Source organism: Hermetia illucens, chromosome 2, assembly GCF_905115235.1.
Source record: "Hermetia illucens chromosome 2, iHerIll2.2.curated.20191125, whole genome shotgun sequence".
Lineage (NCBI taxonomy): Eukaryota > Metazoa > Arthropoda > Insecta > Diptera > Stratiomyidae > Hermetia > Hermetia illucens.
Window position 1 is genome coordinate 43,757,290 of NC_051850.1, and position 15,878 is coordinate 43,773,167.

General features: G+C 43.7%; 1 protein-coding gene across 2 annotated transcripts in view; it reads right to left on the reverse strand.

Moving 5' to 3' along the window:
- Window positions 1-15,878, reverse strand: part of LOC119649563 (serine/threonine-protein phosphatase rdgC) — a 316,188-nt gene that overhangs the window by 11,488 nt on the left and 288,822 nt on the right. For both annotated transcript variants that reach the window (XM_038051760.1, XM_038051759.1), the window contains 6 exons: window positions 12,637-12,840; window positions 12,424-12,573; window positions 12,165-12,245; window positions 3,867-4,052; window positions 3,545-3,797; window positions 2,303-2,472 (listed from right to left, as the gene is read on the reverse strand). In XM_038051760.1, coding sequence (XP_037907688.1) covers window positions 2,303-2,472; window positions 3,545-3,797; window positions 3,867-4,052; window positions 12,165-12,245; window positions 12,424-12,573; window positions 12,637-12,840 — 1,044 coding nt within the window. The remainder of the gene's footprint in view (window positions 1-2,302; window positions 2,473-3,544; window positions 3,798-3,866; window positions 4,053-12,164; window positions 12,246-12,423; window positions 12,574-12,636; window positions 12,841-15,878) is intronic.

Here is a 15,878-nt window from a genome sequence, read left to right on the forward strand (position 1 = left end):
ATTAATAACAAGAAGAAACAATATCGCTGACAAAATGTAACCCTGATGGACTCCGCTATTGCCCTCAAATTTCTCTGAGATTTTACCTCAACGCAGCACGTGACATTTTGCGCCATCGGACATCGTATGTCCGCATGGCTCAGTGGTAAGAGCGCTAGGCTGTCGTAGCGGAAGATCGCGGTTGAAATATCATTGGTGGCAGAGGGCTTTGTATTGCCATTAGATGTCGGATAGCAATCAGCTCAGCTGCGAATGAATACCTGAGTCAGATCGGGGTAATAATCACGGACGGCTGCAATGCTCACCACATTGTCTCCTATAGTGTACTGAAGTCCTGCAGTGCGCGGGTCTTGAATGAAGGGCTTTAATATGCTTCAAAGTCCTGCTCCAATTGGATTGTCGCGTCAGCGATTTTTATTATTATTATATGTTCCTCTGATAAAAGCTACTAGTTCTTCCGAAATGCGGAGAGCACAACAGATAGACTCTTTGCCGATATTGTCGAGAGCTTTCGTGAAATCGATGAATAGCAGGTTTATGGTTATAAAGCTAAGGAAAGAATAGGTGCGGTTGGAAGAATTTATGGAAAAGTATAAGCTAAAGCGGTTGTAGAATGGGTAGGTTGGTAACAGTGACCGCTACGTAGAACCTAATTAGCGCTGGATGGGCCGTGTTGATGCCTCTGAAGGAAAGCACAACAAGAGATGGAGAAGTTCCCAAAGAATTGTTTACCTAGTGTCCACTAGAGCTGGGGAATTGCAAAGAAAGTGTATGAGAATATCTCCTTCCTCTCCACAACTTCGGCAGTGCAAATTTTAGGGTGCACCGAGTCTGGCAATATGACCTCCTATAGGTCAGTGCCCGCTGACTAAGTCCAAATCTTGCAGCCCATATGGACTCCTTTTCCAATACGCCCTCCATTATTCCACTCTGACATCAACATCACCAAGTTGTCGTTATACTCCACCATTTTCATCCCGCTCCTGTTAAATATCCGTAGAATTTCGTCCATCACTATCAACTCAAGTATCCGAGAAGGCGCCACTCTGGGGTGTCCCTGTGCGGTACCCTCCAGACAAGATTTGATTACCCTGGTTCTTAGCATAGTATTCATGTTATGTAAGACACCCCACCAATTCTACTCTGGTTAGAGCCTCCTTGATGGCGTTGATAACAACATGGCTGAATGCTCTCTCTATGGCTAGGAAGGAAGCTAGAGTATACTGCTTGTGGTGTAGCTACCGCTCAACGGTTCTACTTACCTCGTTAAGAGCGGTTTCGGTGAATTTGTTTTTGTGGTTGTCGCGCGGAGACTTGGCGAATGGCGCCCTATGGTTTCCAATACAAAAGAGGAAGAAAGTTATGAAAGTGCCCATTCATGATCGCGCTTGTCCGTTTTCGGTATTAAAACCATGCCCGCGTGTCTCTAGTAGTGCGATACGTATCAATATGAAATACAGCTCCGGTAAATCTTGCTGTCTCTGGAACATGACTGGTATTATATAGTCTGGTCCTGGAAATTTATATGGGGAGAAAGGCACGATCCAAAAACTAAATCTAAACTCCTCTCTAAAATCCTTTGTATTGTCCCAATTTGACTTTCCAGGGTCGCTTCGCAGACTTTTCTTCCATTGATCGTCATGTTAGTTGCTGGCGAACCCATGAGCTGGCTACTGTCGATTAACGTACATAGATTAAGGAGGGGCGACAATTCGCTTGCTGGTTACGTCAAGCAGTGGAACCCGTTCTCCCAAGACAGACGACGAGTAGATCGCCTCAAAAACACTTGGTGTAGAACAATAGGGAGGAGTGCGCTCGACTCGCGAAGTCCGCGAGGGAGTTGAAGCGCATTTCAACGAACCGTTAACGATAGCGTGTTGGTGCTATACGCCACCAAGGAGTGAATAGTAACTACATATATCAGGTTAACATTGGTATGTATAAGTGCATCGCTAGTCAAGGAGGGGCCTTTACCTTTACCTTTTTTACCAATTCCCCATTTTTGATTCAGAACGCAGTATATTTTGCTTTAAACAATAAGGATTTGCTATTTTCGGTTGAGGTTTATTTACAGTTTTTAATTTGAAATCAGGAAACTGGTAACCACAATTATATTCTCTTATATTTTAAACAAACCAAAAATAGCAAATTCTCTTCAATAAGTCAATATCTATTTCAGATTTGAAGCAGTTTGACTTAAATATATTTTCTCCGAGGGGTTCTCTCAGCTCTGGAGAATTTATTTCAAATTTAATCAAATATATCAAGCATCCTGCAAACTGTGTACGGCTATTTAACTTACGATTAAATCCGTGTCCAACATTTCAAGCGTCTTTCGATAATTCACTTCATTCGGATTGCCCTGGGTAGTATCCGCCATCGGTGCTAATTTATCACGAAGTAAGCGCCATGGTAATCCAAGAGTTGTGGCAGCTTCCATAGCTTCGCACCACTTCGAAACGGAGAGCGTCCCTGTAATTGGATTAGGAGTTAGATTCCAAGAAACTTTTCCTACTGAATCAATGAAGGAATGACGGAAAAGGACGAATTTTCGCCTAAGCAATTTTTCAAGTGTCACTGATAATCTTGGTTTAAATATTGTGTTTGATGGTGACAGAATATCTAGTTGACGCCAATATGGGGTCGAAAGTAATGACTTCTAACTTTTACGATAAGTAACGCAGCTGCGTTCATCTGGAACTCAACGTGGCTGGGATGAAGGATAAACTACATTAGAAACACCACGTGAATGGGATAAAGGTGCTAATCAAAAACTGAAACTTTCGCTACAACTTCAAATTCACCTTCTTGAGAGAGAACATACAAATCCCATGATTAACACGTAAAATTCCATTTCACAAACTTCATTTTGTTGGGCAAACTCAAACTTTACTTTTCTAGCGTTTCTCCAGGTTCCGTACCCTGTCTTCCTTGGCTGCAGGAGCTAATTGAATTTTCCGCATGAATATAGGTTTAAGCAGCATGGAACCGAATTAAACATAGGGTGGGAGGGTGGGAACACGGGGGGCTTCACTTTTGAACTGGAAAATTACTTTAAAAAATCAAAGGCGGGGGCTTTACTCCTTTCACTTGCAGCTCGAGACATATTTGTATGTTCGCCTCTATTTTCTCTCCATTTCCGTGAATCGCTGCTTGTACGATGGCGACTTTTGATCTTTTCCAACATATGAGAAATCAGGGATTAATTCGAAATGAAAGGCGCATACAAAGTGGGAGCCACTTCCAGAAACAATAAACTCGAGTAGGTGGGCAGGTTTCAGCCAGGATCAAAAAGATTGGTAACCGTCTCTAGTGTACATCTTCGGGTACTTGAGAGTAGGATTTAATAAAATCTGAGTGGGCTTGCGGAAAATTTGATATGTTTTTAAAGGACGAATGTTGGGTTATGTTCCCAATAGCCTAGGGAAGGTATGGGTTCCATTCCGACTAACCGACCAGAAAAATTAAAATTAGCATATGCGCCCCATATGAGCATGTATATATGGGTTATAAAAACTTCTTACGATATACCTAGAAATCCTACCTTGTTTCGTCGGATCTCGAATTTCAAACTCCTTCTCAAGTTCCTGCCGTTTCTCTCGCAACCGAGCGCCTAGTTCTCTTAGCGCGGAACTCTCCACCAGACCAACTCGTTGCCGGAATGTTAATTTTCTCGTTTTCGAAGCAGCCGCCGTGTATTGTACAAAATGTGGATCCAGCTGAGGGTTGAATTTCAAATATGCACCTTTATTTGAACCGATTGCGTAGTAGTTGGAGGCCGAGAAAATGGTTATCACCTGCAGAGTAGTAGCGAACATTAAATTTTGATTATGAGATGGAAATGAAGCATGATTTATAGATTTTACCTTTCCATTATGTTGAAGTTCATGACCTTCCGGTTTGCATTCGTGCGAACGAACCAGATATTGTAATTTGTATTTCTGAAGGAAGGTTTGCGTTACATCTGGTCCGAAATAGGTTCCGGCGCCACGTAAACTGTTCGGTTCACAGCCATCTGTATGTCTTGGATCACTCCACATTATATCGAACACCTGTAAGGGAATGATAGGACGAGTTATGCTTCTGAACGTTCAGCATCATTATTTAACAGCGAAGGGTTGGATACCCTTCCTATCCTATTACTATAAAGTGCAAGAACAGGCTTCATTATAGACAGTGTGTTCGAAAGCCATCCCGGAAGTGAGTTATGAATCTGTTTGATCTAGGAAGGAACGCTGTCTTACTATAATCCATGCGAAATCAAACTTTTCCAGTAACCATCATATGATGTGTGTCTGTTTGAGCTAGGAGAGAGAGCCTATGAACACTCAGACCCTAGTGGTCCATTGTACTCGATTCCCCCGGGCGGAATATTGCGGATTGGTTTTCCGTTAGTGGATATGAAGCTACCCGCTGCAGCTGGTTGTAGCACATCAGCACCAAAAATCGGATTTCTGAAGCGTCTATAGACGGGGCACTTACATAGAAAATGTTCCTTGGATTCCGCTTCTTCATTACAGGATGGACACGTATCCTCTTGGAGAATCCCTTTTCTGGATATATGCCCCGCTAGTGAATTATGGCATGTCAGAATGCCTACAATACTTCTGGAAGTGGGTTCTGTTTTTGAGCCATCGGTGTAGAAGACGTCAGTATATCGTGACACCCATTCTTTTGGTTCGTTCCAGTTTCTCTTCGCTTCAAGATAATGAAGTTCCGAGAATCAGAAGGCATTGCGAAAACTGGATTCAGTTCTCCCAATAACTCTTCCAATAATCTGTGGAGAATTGAAACGTTGTACACCTCATCTCTGGAACACCAAGACCATTCAGTTTCCTCCTTTATGAAAATAACACCATTGTGGTTTTATTAGGATTTACTCATGCCTGGAGCACCAAGCATGAGCGTGTATTGGCAGATTTTGCAGTTCGCATAGTAGTGAATCGATCAGCATACTCCGCGGAAGTGGCGATAGCACCCCTCCTTGAGGGCAGCCTTTCGTCCATTCTGTTGTTAGGTATCGACCGATACCCACTTCAGCACACAGCAATCTCTGATTTAGCATAGCGTAGATCCACTTAATTAAAGTTTCATCAATACCATGCTCTTTGGCGGCATGATAGTGCTTTTGGAAGGGCGCACAGTCAAACGCCCCTTCAATGCCCACGAACACCCCCATCGCGCACTCGCCTTTCAGTGTTACCTCTTCTATCTTTAACATCAAAGAGTGAAAGGCAGGCTCACAGGACTTTCCACGATGGTAAGCATGGTGCTTTTCATTTAACGGGTGAGACCATAGCACCTTTTTGCGAATGTGACGTTCGACCAGGCGTCTTTCCAGGCGTAGGTATGAGGGCTAACTTAACCGTCTGTCAAGAGGAAGGCACGTAGCCCACAGCAAGACATCCACGAAAAATATTTCTTAGAAGTCGCACATTATCTTTGATAACGGGAAACCTTTAGAGCAGATAGTCCGCAGTTGAGTTTATTATTGGCAAAATTTTTGGTGTAGCTTTTAGATACGCCATTCAGCGTGTACGCACCTATCGAAAATGCGTTCCAATTGTTCGAAAAAATAGCGGTCACGAGAAGATATTTACTGTATCTTATCGAGGAAACCGTCTCAGTAAGTTCTCCCGGACCAGATTTGCGAAGGAACTTAGGTATCCCCAATTGTCCAAGTCTAGTGAAGATTAAGAACACAAACATAAAACTGAGAAAATATAAACTTTTTGCATTCTTGTTATTTGTGAAGTACAGCGATTATCTTCTCGGCATCTGGAATGGCAGCTGAATTCTAATTTATTTTCATTTCTCTCATCTTATTACACATTTTGTTGCCCTGAAGGCACTTTTAGAAAAAGTTGCAGACAGTCAAGGCTACAGTCGAGGAACAAGAGGAGATAGGATCGATAACAGGATGTCTTCTACTTTTTCTTCAGCCTTTGTCCCGTTCACAAGCGGGGTCGGCTTGTTGTGATGGGTTTCGTCATTTGGCTCTGTCGAATGCCTGATCTGGGTGCAATTTCGAGGCCTTTAAATCCCCATCCAGCGTATCGAGCCACCGTTGTTTAGGCCTGCCTTTTGGTCGTTTACCATCGACTTCGATGTTCAGACCAATCTGGGCAAGTGGATTCTCGTTAGCACGAATTGCGTGACTATACCATCGAAGACGCCTCTCTCACAATTTTTCCACGATCGGTGCAACCCCATAACGATCGCGGATATCCTCATTTCGGATGTGATCAAAACGCCACTAGTCCAAGGTAACATCTTCGTCTCCACTTTCGCAAGACGCCTTTCATTGTCTTTTATAGTCAGCCAACACTAATTTGGCCTTGAAACTATTCTGAAAGTTTATTTCGATACGGCACATGTACAGTGCCATAATAGTGGTGATACAAAATAAATTCCAAAAGCCAAAATGTGGCCGAAGAAGCGAGCTTTTTCCGTAGGTCTTTTCTTGACTGCTTATCAGGGTGCTGCAACAATAAGCCGTTGGACTACCAAATAAACACCTTTTCGTTAGGTCAGAAAACTTGCCTGGAATAGTTTTGCATATTTTTTTCGGGCTTGCCCTTCCGCTCCCAGGCTATAGACAACATTCAAATTAGCAAATTAGTTTCAAAATTGGGAGTGGGAGAAAGAGGGTGATATGTTAGCTTAATCACCTCTTGTCAGTCAGTCCTTTCATCGGTCTAACTCTATCCACTTCTCTAAAATGATGTCCCGGGAGGGCTCCGCTGCATAGAGCCGTTGCCGAACCTTATCCCACATTTCATAAGAAAAAAAAATTAACGGCGCCGATCACCACCGATTTATTTATTAGTTTGCTGGAAGAGGCCTTTCTATAAGTCAAAGGTTAATTCATGGTACTTAACTGATCGGTGAGTCAAGGGGTAGTATAGGTCCCAGAGCGAAACGTGGATTGGTATCCACGATGGAGCATAACATCTGGGAAACGCCTGCTCAACCAACACCAACAGCTCTACTACCAAACCCTATCTCCACCTCCACGTGGTGACCGCTGGGAGTTCTTTCTTAATGGAAAACTGCAGACGAAGAAGAATGAAGGCGAGTCTCCCACGCCTAAAAACGGAACAAATTGTACCAACTGGTCCTCCAGGTTGGGTAGGGCTGACAACTCTACACGGAAAACAAATCGTTACGAAGCCACAAAAGGAACTTCGGAGTGGACTGACAATACAATAACGAATCCAGCAACTACAACTAAATAACGATTTGCGCATTTTCTCACGAAACGTGCGCTCCCTGTATAGACCGAATGCTGCTCAGCGGACTGCCGATAATTTAATTAGCAGTATCGCAAGAAACCGTTGTTGGAAGTACCTGGTTTGCGCGGAAAGCGGACGAGAAACATACGTTAGCCTCTCCAGACGGGACCACTTTCAACCAAATTGATCACGTTCTAACTGAATGCCGTCATCTCTCAGCCTTGATGAATGTCAGAACGTATAGACTCGGATCACTATTCGTTAGCATAGTACTCCAGGTTGGAAGTACAAAACCACCCAGAATCCCCTCTGACAATCAGGCCAGAGTGAATACTGAAGCCAGAGGTAGCACGTTGTTGAGTACCATCTATGAGATATTCTCCTTTATCTTGCTAGGCCGGATAGCGCCATACGCCTATTAAAACATTTTATTCATATTTTTAATTAATAGTAAAATAGTTAAATTAATTGGAAAAGACAATGGCGATACGTCGGCGATGAAAAGGCAACTAACTATATTCAATTATTTATACAATTTTCAAATCAGTTGGCAAGGCCTACTTCACACGACAACTATTATTCCGTGTGAACCACTGCTTCTACTCTAGAGCAAATTCCTCTCGGCGGGTTGTTCGAAGGCCAAATAGGACGAGAGGCAAGACTTGAGTCCAGAACGGATTGTCGCAGGTCATAATGGCGGATTTCAGCGTCCGTTGCCAACGCTCTAGCCTCCCATTGAATTGCGGGTGATATGCAGTAATCCACTGGCGTTTGAATCCCAGGAATTTGCCTAACTCCGAAAAAAAGCGTGGACTCGAATTGCATTCCCTGGTCAGCGATAATCACTGCAGGGACGCCAAAGCCAGGGATCCACTCCTTCAGAGGTATTGCTTCAGGCCACCGCGAAAACCTGTCCATGATTGTGAGGCAATAATTGAAACCGTGCGAGTCTCGCAAAGGGCCTACGATGTCGAGGTGTATTGTGTGGAATCGCTTGGTAGTGCGTGGGAATGAGCCCACTTCTTTCCTTACATGCGATGCACTCTCTGGTTCAGGAGTTGATGTCCTTATTCATGGAGGGTCAGAAGTATTTTTCGATGACTAGCCGATTTGTCGTCCTGATACTTGGATGCGCTAAGTCGTGAACCGCATGGAACACTTCCTTGCGAAAAGTGGCCGGAATGTATGGCCGGGGTCCCTTTTCTGAGTACTCGCAGCAGAGAGAGAGAGATTCGACCCGAAGATGGGCAACTCCCGAAATTTGTATTTGGGGCTGGATTTGGGGCTCTGAAGCACTGCACCTAGGCGATAGCCGAGAAGTCGAGTGAGGCGGGGATATTTACCTCGGGGACACGTGACAAAGTGTCAGCAACTTTGTTGTCCTTATCGGACACGTGCTGTATGTCGGACGTGAACTGGCTTATAAAGTTCAGGTACCGAAACTGACGAAGGGACGCTTCGTCGGCCTTTTGTTTTAAAGCATACGTGAGGCTTATGGTCCGTGAACACTGTGAACGGCCTGCCTTCTAGGGAGAAACGGAAGTATTTAATGCTTAAGTACGCGGCGAGCAGTTGTCGATAGGTGCTGTAGTTTTATTGAGCGGGGTTCAACTGTTTAGAGAAGAAGCTCAACGACTGCCAGACTTTATTCATCTTTTGGTGAAGAGCAAGGCCTACTGCGATGTCTGAGGCATCAACAAAAACGGCTAGGGGTGAATTTTGTTGAGGAAATGCCAAGGATGTAGCATCAGCCAGTTGTCGGGATTTGTCAAACGCGTGGACAGCCTCTTCAGACCACACAATGCCTGGTGTGCCTCTTGTTTTGGGGCCAGACAAGTACGCGTTCAAAACGGACTGGTGTTGGGCGGCCTTGGGCAGGAGACGACGACAGAAGTTTAGCATGCCCAAGAACCTTCTCAACTCCTTCACAGTTTTCGGACGCTGGAAGCTTGTGATCGCTTGCACCTTGTCTGGGTCGGGCTGTGTTCCGTCAGGGGGAATGAAGTGGCCGAGGTATTTCACCTGTGTCTGGAGAAACCTGCATTTATCAACGTTCAAAGGTTTGCATCACATTGCACAACCCGAAAGTCATCCGTGTGAACTGGAAGAGTCCAAATCGTGTGAATATTTCCGTCTTTGGAATGTCTTCTGCAGCTACAGGGATTTGGTGATGGATGGAGATTTGGTGAATCCAAGGTCGAAAAGATGCGGCAGTTTGCGAGATGATGTGCAAAGTCGTGGATGAGTGGAATAGGATATCGGTCTGGAACAGTCTGTGCGTTTAGCCTTCTGTAATCCCCACAGGGGCGCCATTCGCCATTTGGCTTAGGGACCATATGGAGTGGGAAAGACCAACAGCTGTCCGAAGGTCTACAGATACCCTGTTGTATAAGTTGTTCAAACTCTTTCCGGACAATAGCCAGCTTCTGGGGTGGTAGGGGACGCACCTTCGTTGGTGCTGCGCATTGTGCTTCACTGGTTCAGAGAGCCTACACTCGGTAGTAATCTGGCTGAATTTTTGGAAAAGTGCCGGAACACGAGAGTCGGTAATGTCGTCTAAAAGTACGGAAAGATTGTAACTTGGGTGAGATGCCATTTGGCCCGACGAATTAAGATTGGTCGTGGGATCTATAAGAGACTTGTTTTGCAATTCCACCAGCAACCCATAGTGACACAAGAAGTCTGCGCCTAATATGGAGAAGCAAACATCCGCCAGGATGAATCGCCACGAAAACGCCCTACTCAAACCAAGATTCACGTCCACTTGCCTATACCCGTAGGTGTTGATTCGAGAGGAATTTGCTGCCACCAGTTTCAATGGTTGCGGAAAAAGCTGATGATGCCGGGGTACGGAAAGAACCAAAACCTCCGCACCAGTATTTACGAGGTAGTTGCGCCGGCTGAGGGGATCAAAAATCGTTAGGCGACGTGGCGCTGCCTTCTGGGTTTCCGTCGCCAGGACAGCCCGCGGACCTAGTTTTAGGTGGTAGGCACGAATTTACACGGGATCGTACATTTGGTGCCTTTCTCGTCGAATCTGCGATGGTACCAGCAAATCCCTCGGTCCGTGGACTGTCCTGACGGCCGGCGACCCGAGATCTCGGGCTGCACATTAACGAAGGCAAGACGAATTACATGGTGGTAACGTCAGCGCCAAAAACCAAAGAACAACTAACATCGAATCGCACTGGTCAAACGAAAATAATAACGTTTGTTGGCTGCAAACAGTGCCTATTTCAGCTTGCAAAACTGTTTCGCTCGAAACGTCTCATCATAGGGTCAAAGCTCCTACTGTACGAGACTTATGTCCTCATGTATTCCTCGGAAACCTGGGTTCTTAGCAAAAAAAACTGTGAACTCTTGGCCGCGTTCGAGAGGAATTCTCCGAAGAATTTTTAGCCCCCTACATGAGGATGGACGATTCCATAGTCCACATAATGACGAAACCTATGAGTGACACCACGACCGTCAGGTTGTGAATAAAATCCGGCTCAACAGGCTGCGGTAGGCGGGTCACTTAATCCGTATGGATGAGGATGATCCAGGACGGAAAGTCTATAAGGGCAATATCTATGGTAGAAAAAGAAGACGAAGTAGATCCTGCCTGAGATGTAGCGATGGCGTAGGTCAGGACGCCAGACAGCTTTTAAGGATATCGAATTGGTGGGCCTGGGCGCAAAACCGGAGTGTCTGGAGTTCTTTATTAAGGCAGGCCTAGACCGGATACCGGTTGTTGCGCCGTTTATGATGATTCTATTTGAAAGAATGGAACACTTTTCTGCAACTGGTTCGTCCGGAACTGTAAGCTGCAGTCCTGATAAAGGTTGCAATCTATAACTGAGAATTGACAGCGAAGATGCATCTAGGGGCTTACGGTAAATAAACGTACTTTATTTCTATTAAAGATATATTAGGATTTGTCCTTTACCATTGTAAGAAAAATTCGAAAACAGCTCTGATTTCTCATATTTTCCTTATTGGAAACAACATATTCCGTAGCGACGAAAGTGACACATATTCCATAAAAAAGTTTAACACGACTAATGTCACGACATATCTAAACGTTATGTAGATTAAGTGGAAAAGCGCCATGTCCGGCCGCAATAGCGACGAATCCTCAAAAACATGCACATTTTGCACCGCAGTGTGATCCTAATCGGTATCCTTTCCTTTGTCTACGGGGACACATCAACAACTATGAAAAGGTAGCACGTAAAAAACGTACTACAACATGATGATATCCTGCACGAAATGCACGCAAGGATAATAGGAGAGGTGGTTTATTTAGGCGGCACGTACCCATGGAGCGAGTGCCTAGGGTGACGACAACTACCGTCAACAACACGAGGTATGATTTGGAAAACGGTGGGTACTTTTTATGTGCGAAAAAGGGGGACATCTAAGGGTTTATATTACTCTGTGGAAGCGGAAAAATATGATTCAAATTGGAGCGAAATGAGCAATAAATTTGATGAATTATTGACCAGGAAATTGTTTGCTAGTTCAGGGGGTTGCGATCAACTAGATATTCCCAGTTAACCTAATTATTGTTGAAACGTCTATTTGTTCTGCATGGAAACTTCAATTATACAAAAAATTTATTGTTCTGCACTTATTTCGTAATTTTATCTGTTAGTTTCAGATACTCAATCCGGGCTGCTGAAAATGGCGGACAAAAGTGTTCAAAAGCATTGTGTAGCAAACAATCCAAACTTTACAATAAAATACCCCCTTTTAGAACCGAATGAATAGTAACAAAACACTCCCTTAAGTATCCTTTCTAAAAGCACTCAGTAAGGTGCATGACAAGGGGGTCAAAAAGGAGGACAGGGAAACTTTTTCCTTTAGTCCTGCGGAGACTGGAGTTAATTAAAGCAACCGAGTGGAAAATAATTTACAGTTTATGTTGTCGTGGCTTGAAGGATTTACCTGTTTCCATTCTACTTTGTCGATTATTTCTGCACCAGGAGCGCTACTCTCTGTAATTGGGGGCCGAAGTATGGAGACATACTGAAAATATAGAAATATAAAACACATGAAAGTGGAACGATTGAGGTCAGATGAAAGTTAAGGTTCCATTTCAAATTCAAAAGGTTTTCTGTTTTTCTGATAAATATTTTTTGCCCTAATTGGGTTCTTGCTTAGATTAGTTCAGAAGCAAAAGGATGTCCTGTTCCACCATACATACCTTTCCTCGATCCAGACTTTTAATTAAGTCCAAATCCGTTGAGTCCGATATCCCGCCGTGCACCACCAGCACTCGATTATTGATTATGGTGCCGAGGGGAAGCCATCGATACACTTCCTCTATCAGTTTGAGTATTCGCTCGGCGTTACGCTGCGTGCAAAAATGTCAATAGTTTCATGCGGAGCAATTGATTTATTTATTTGACGGTCTCACCTTGTATTTCAGATGTACCTCTCTAATGAAACCATAGCGTGCGTTCATCACAGTGTCTTCATGATTGCCACGATTTAGGAACACGCCACCGGGAAAAACCAGAAAGCATGAGAGCAGGAGCAGAAACACTTCTAGTCCCTTCTTTCCTCGGTCCACGAAATCGCCGTTGAAAATGTAAGGATTCTCGGGTGATGGAAGTCCGTTCTGATGGGAAAAAGGAACATATAGTTATATGACGTATAGTATGTTGTGATAGATGTTTATGACCTTGACGAGGCAATAAAGCCTTCAGATTCTTTGTTATTTTAAGGAGGAATGTAGGATTTCGATAAGTGAGAAAAGTTTGGATTTAAGATTTATATGATTTATGACAAAAACAGAAGTTGGGGTGGGATCTTCGTGTTTACTTGTAACGTTTAATCTGTGTCAATGAAATATCACTCAGTGCAGCAATTACAGAGGTGCCCGTTGCTGAGTAGCTTCCTTCGGACACCAAGTTAACGTGATGGAGTACCTCATTACGATGTATACTAAGAGAACCAAAAAAATGTATCTGGAAGTCAAGAAATTATATTCTCTAAGTTATAAGAAAGCAAAGACTTCGAATCCAGCCGCAATTATAAACAATCAACTTGTGGGCGAGGCACGGATTTTGCAGCATGCCTAAGTTTATTCCTTTCTACTGACAGCACGGTGGAAAGATTGTAGGACTATTTCTTTCTGGTACAAGTCTCATAGGTTCCTATATAGTCGTATTACTGGAATACTACTGAGTAAACACAAAGCCTTATTAGAATCGAATCGATACCTGTCTGTCTGTTTGTTTTCCTTTTGAGAACAGACTGGTCTGGACACGCCAGCGTGTGGGATTTTTACCCATTAAAACCAGCCCGACTCCCCCAAACCCCGTGGAATCACCAGGTATTACATCACGAGGCGAAGCCAGGTCACTCTAGCTTGGTCACCTTTCATCTCTACGCGGCGTACGTAACCGCGTTTTTCTAATCTCCTCTGCCTTTCGCAGTTTGTTCTGGATAGACGCGACCATGGAGTTGATCGCATCCCAGCCTTCCTGACATGCTAGCATTGTTCGCACCAGTTTTTCTGGTACGTAGTTATAAGCAACCTGGAAGCATGCCGTGGCCCTCCCACGTTCAGCATCATCCTTACCAGGGCTACACTTGCAGTGGATGCTTTGTAAGCATACTGCGTCTGTTGGTTATAGCAAAGGTTCCCAGCTTAGAAGTGACGGTATGATTCCCAATTTGAATACGGGCATAATTTCTTTTACGGCGCTTGGTGATTGAGGACCACTTCCGTTTTTTCCACTGCAAGTGCCAGGCCAGAATTCTCTAGCCAACTCTTAACAGCACTGATCGCTTTGTATCAGTATAAGTCAGCATCCTCGCGATGCTTTGCGACCACAACCAGCGTCGCGAAAACCCTCCACTGTGTTTTAAGATGTGTTTAGATTAAGTAATTTTCTATGAGAAAATTATTTTCTCATGACTGTCCGTCTGAGAAATTTGTTCCCATAGTGTATTCAGTGTATGCGGAGTTCATATTTCACATTCCAGACGTAGAATTTTAGATTCCCCGTCCCCCATCTACTTACTTATGGGAAAGGGGCTATGTTAAGTCATTGATTTATACCGATAAACTAGCAACTCCAGCCAATATTCAAGCCACTATTGACGCCATACCCTCAGATTTATTGAAGAAAATAGTCAAAAATTTGACTTATGGAGTGGACTCTGTAACTCGCAACCGACATATGCCGGCAATCATATTTAAAAAATAAGTTCGACGAAATTGTCTAGCAGATCATAATAAAAAAATACACTCCAACAATATTTATGTCTTGCATTAAAATGTTAAGTTGTCAAGGTCCAAAAAACACCCTTTATATGTCATTTTATTGGGGTCACACCTCTTGAATCTGTTCCGATAGTCGGACAGCGTAGTCAGCACTAAACAACAACGGCATATCAAGCCCATTAGTGTGGAGTTTCCGCTGAAACTTGGGAGACTGCACGAAACATTCCTGATGTGGGTGCTAGGACCCTCGAATATCGATAATAATGGGGAAACTGACAGACTGCCTCTCCAAGGGTCTGGATTAACAATGATGGGGCCAGAGCTAGTTGTCAAGTCTACGCTAAAGGGTGAAATTGCAAGGATTCACGAAGCTAAAAGGGAGTGACTTTAACTCTTGCATGGCATTTGGTTTTCTTAAGAAGTGAGACATGAAAACCCTAGTGGGGCTCTTAATGGGAGACTACTCCTTAAACTGGAAATGGAGAAGGTGATTGTCTCGGCAATACGCAGCCAATGTAAAGAGGAGGAAGAGATGGGCCTGAACTTCATCTGAAGCAGCCTGGCCTCCTCGGATCGCAGACGAAGATATCTCGACAAGGTTTTCTTCAATGAAGAATCTGCACACTCTCTGTCTCTGAAGAATGTTTTCAGATTCGCAAAAGCATACGGACGCCGCAGGCAGGGGGCTAATAAATACGCGATTTTCAAGAATAGTACATACAATGGGCTTAAGAAAAGGCCTAAGTGATTGGAGCTGCAGCTTCTCCTACTAAACTAAACTAAGCTAAAGTTCATTTTTTTATAAGTGAGAAGACTGGAATTAAAAAAACAGATTCCTGAAAAGCGAATTAGAAGAAGTTTAATGCAGCTCTGGCAATAGAAGCATAATTGTGAACTCCGAATTGCACATTTTTAGAGCGCTGGGGAATTGGAATTTAAAAGGGAAGCTTCAAGGCTGTGTAGAATCCGTAACCATGATAAGTCGGCAAAGATGATGTCTCTTAGACAACCATTGACATCCATTCATAGCCTTAGAACTGGCACTGAAGGGACCACTTCTACCTACAATAACTTTGTTAATAATGCGATTTCCAACAAACTACGTAGCAAACGAAATACGGGAGCGTTGCGATCTGCAGCTGTAGCTAAACAATTTTGAGGACCCTGAAAGGTCATTTGATTATCTTGAAAATAGTTCAGAAATGTAGAACTCGTTTAGACTCTATATTTAGCTTCACCTGCTCACAACGTGGTAGAGTGAAATGAACTCTCAGATACTTTAATAAAAGGGGATTCTAAGTTTCTTATGCGAAATGATAATTGGAGTGTCAGTAACATTGGCAAACGCTGCTATAAAAAACTGGGAACATGCTCTCCATAAGGAAAGTGTCACAGCTTTAATTTCGCTAAACAAGTCAAACATA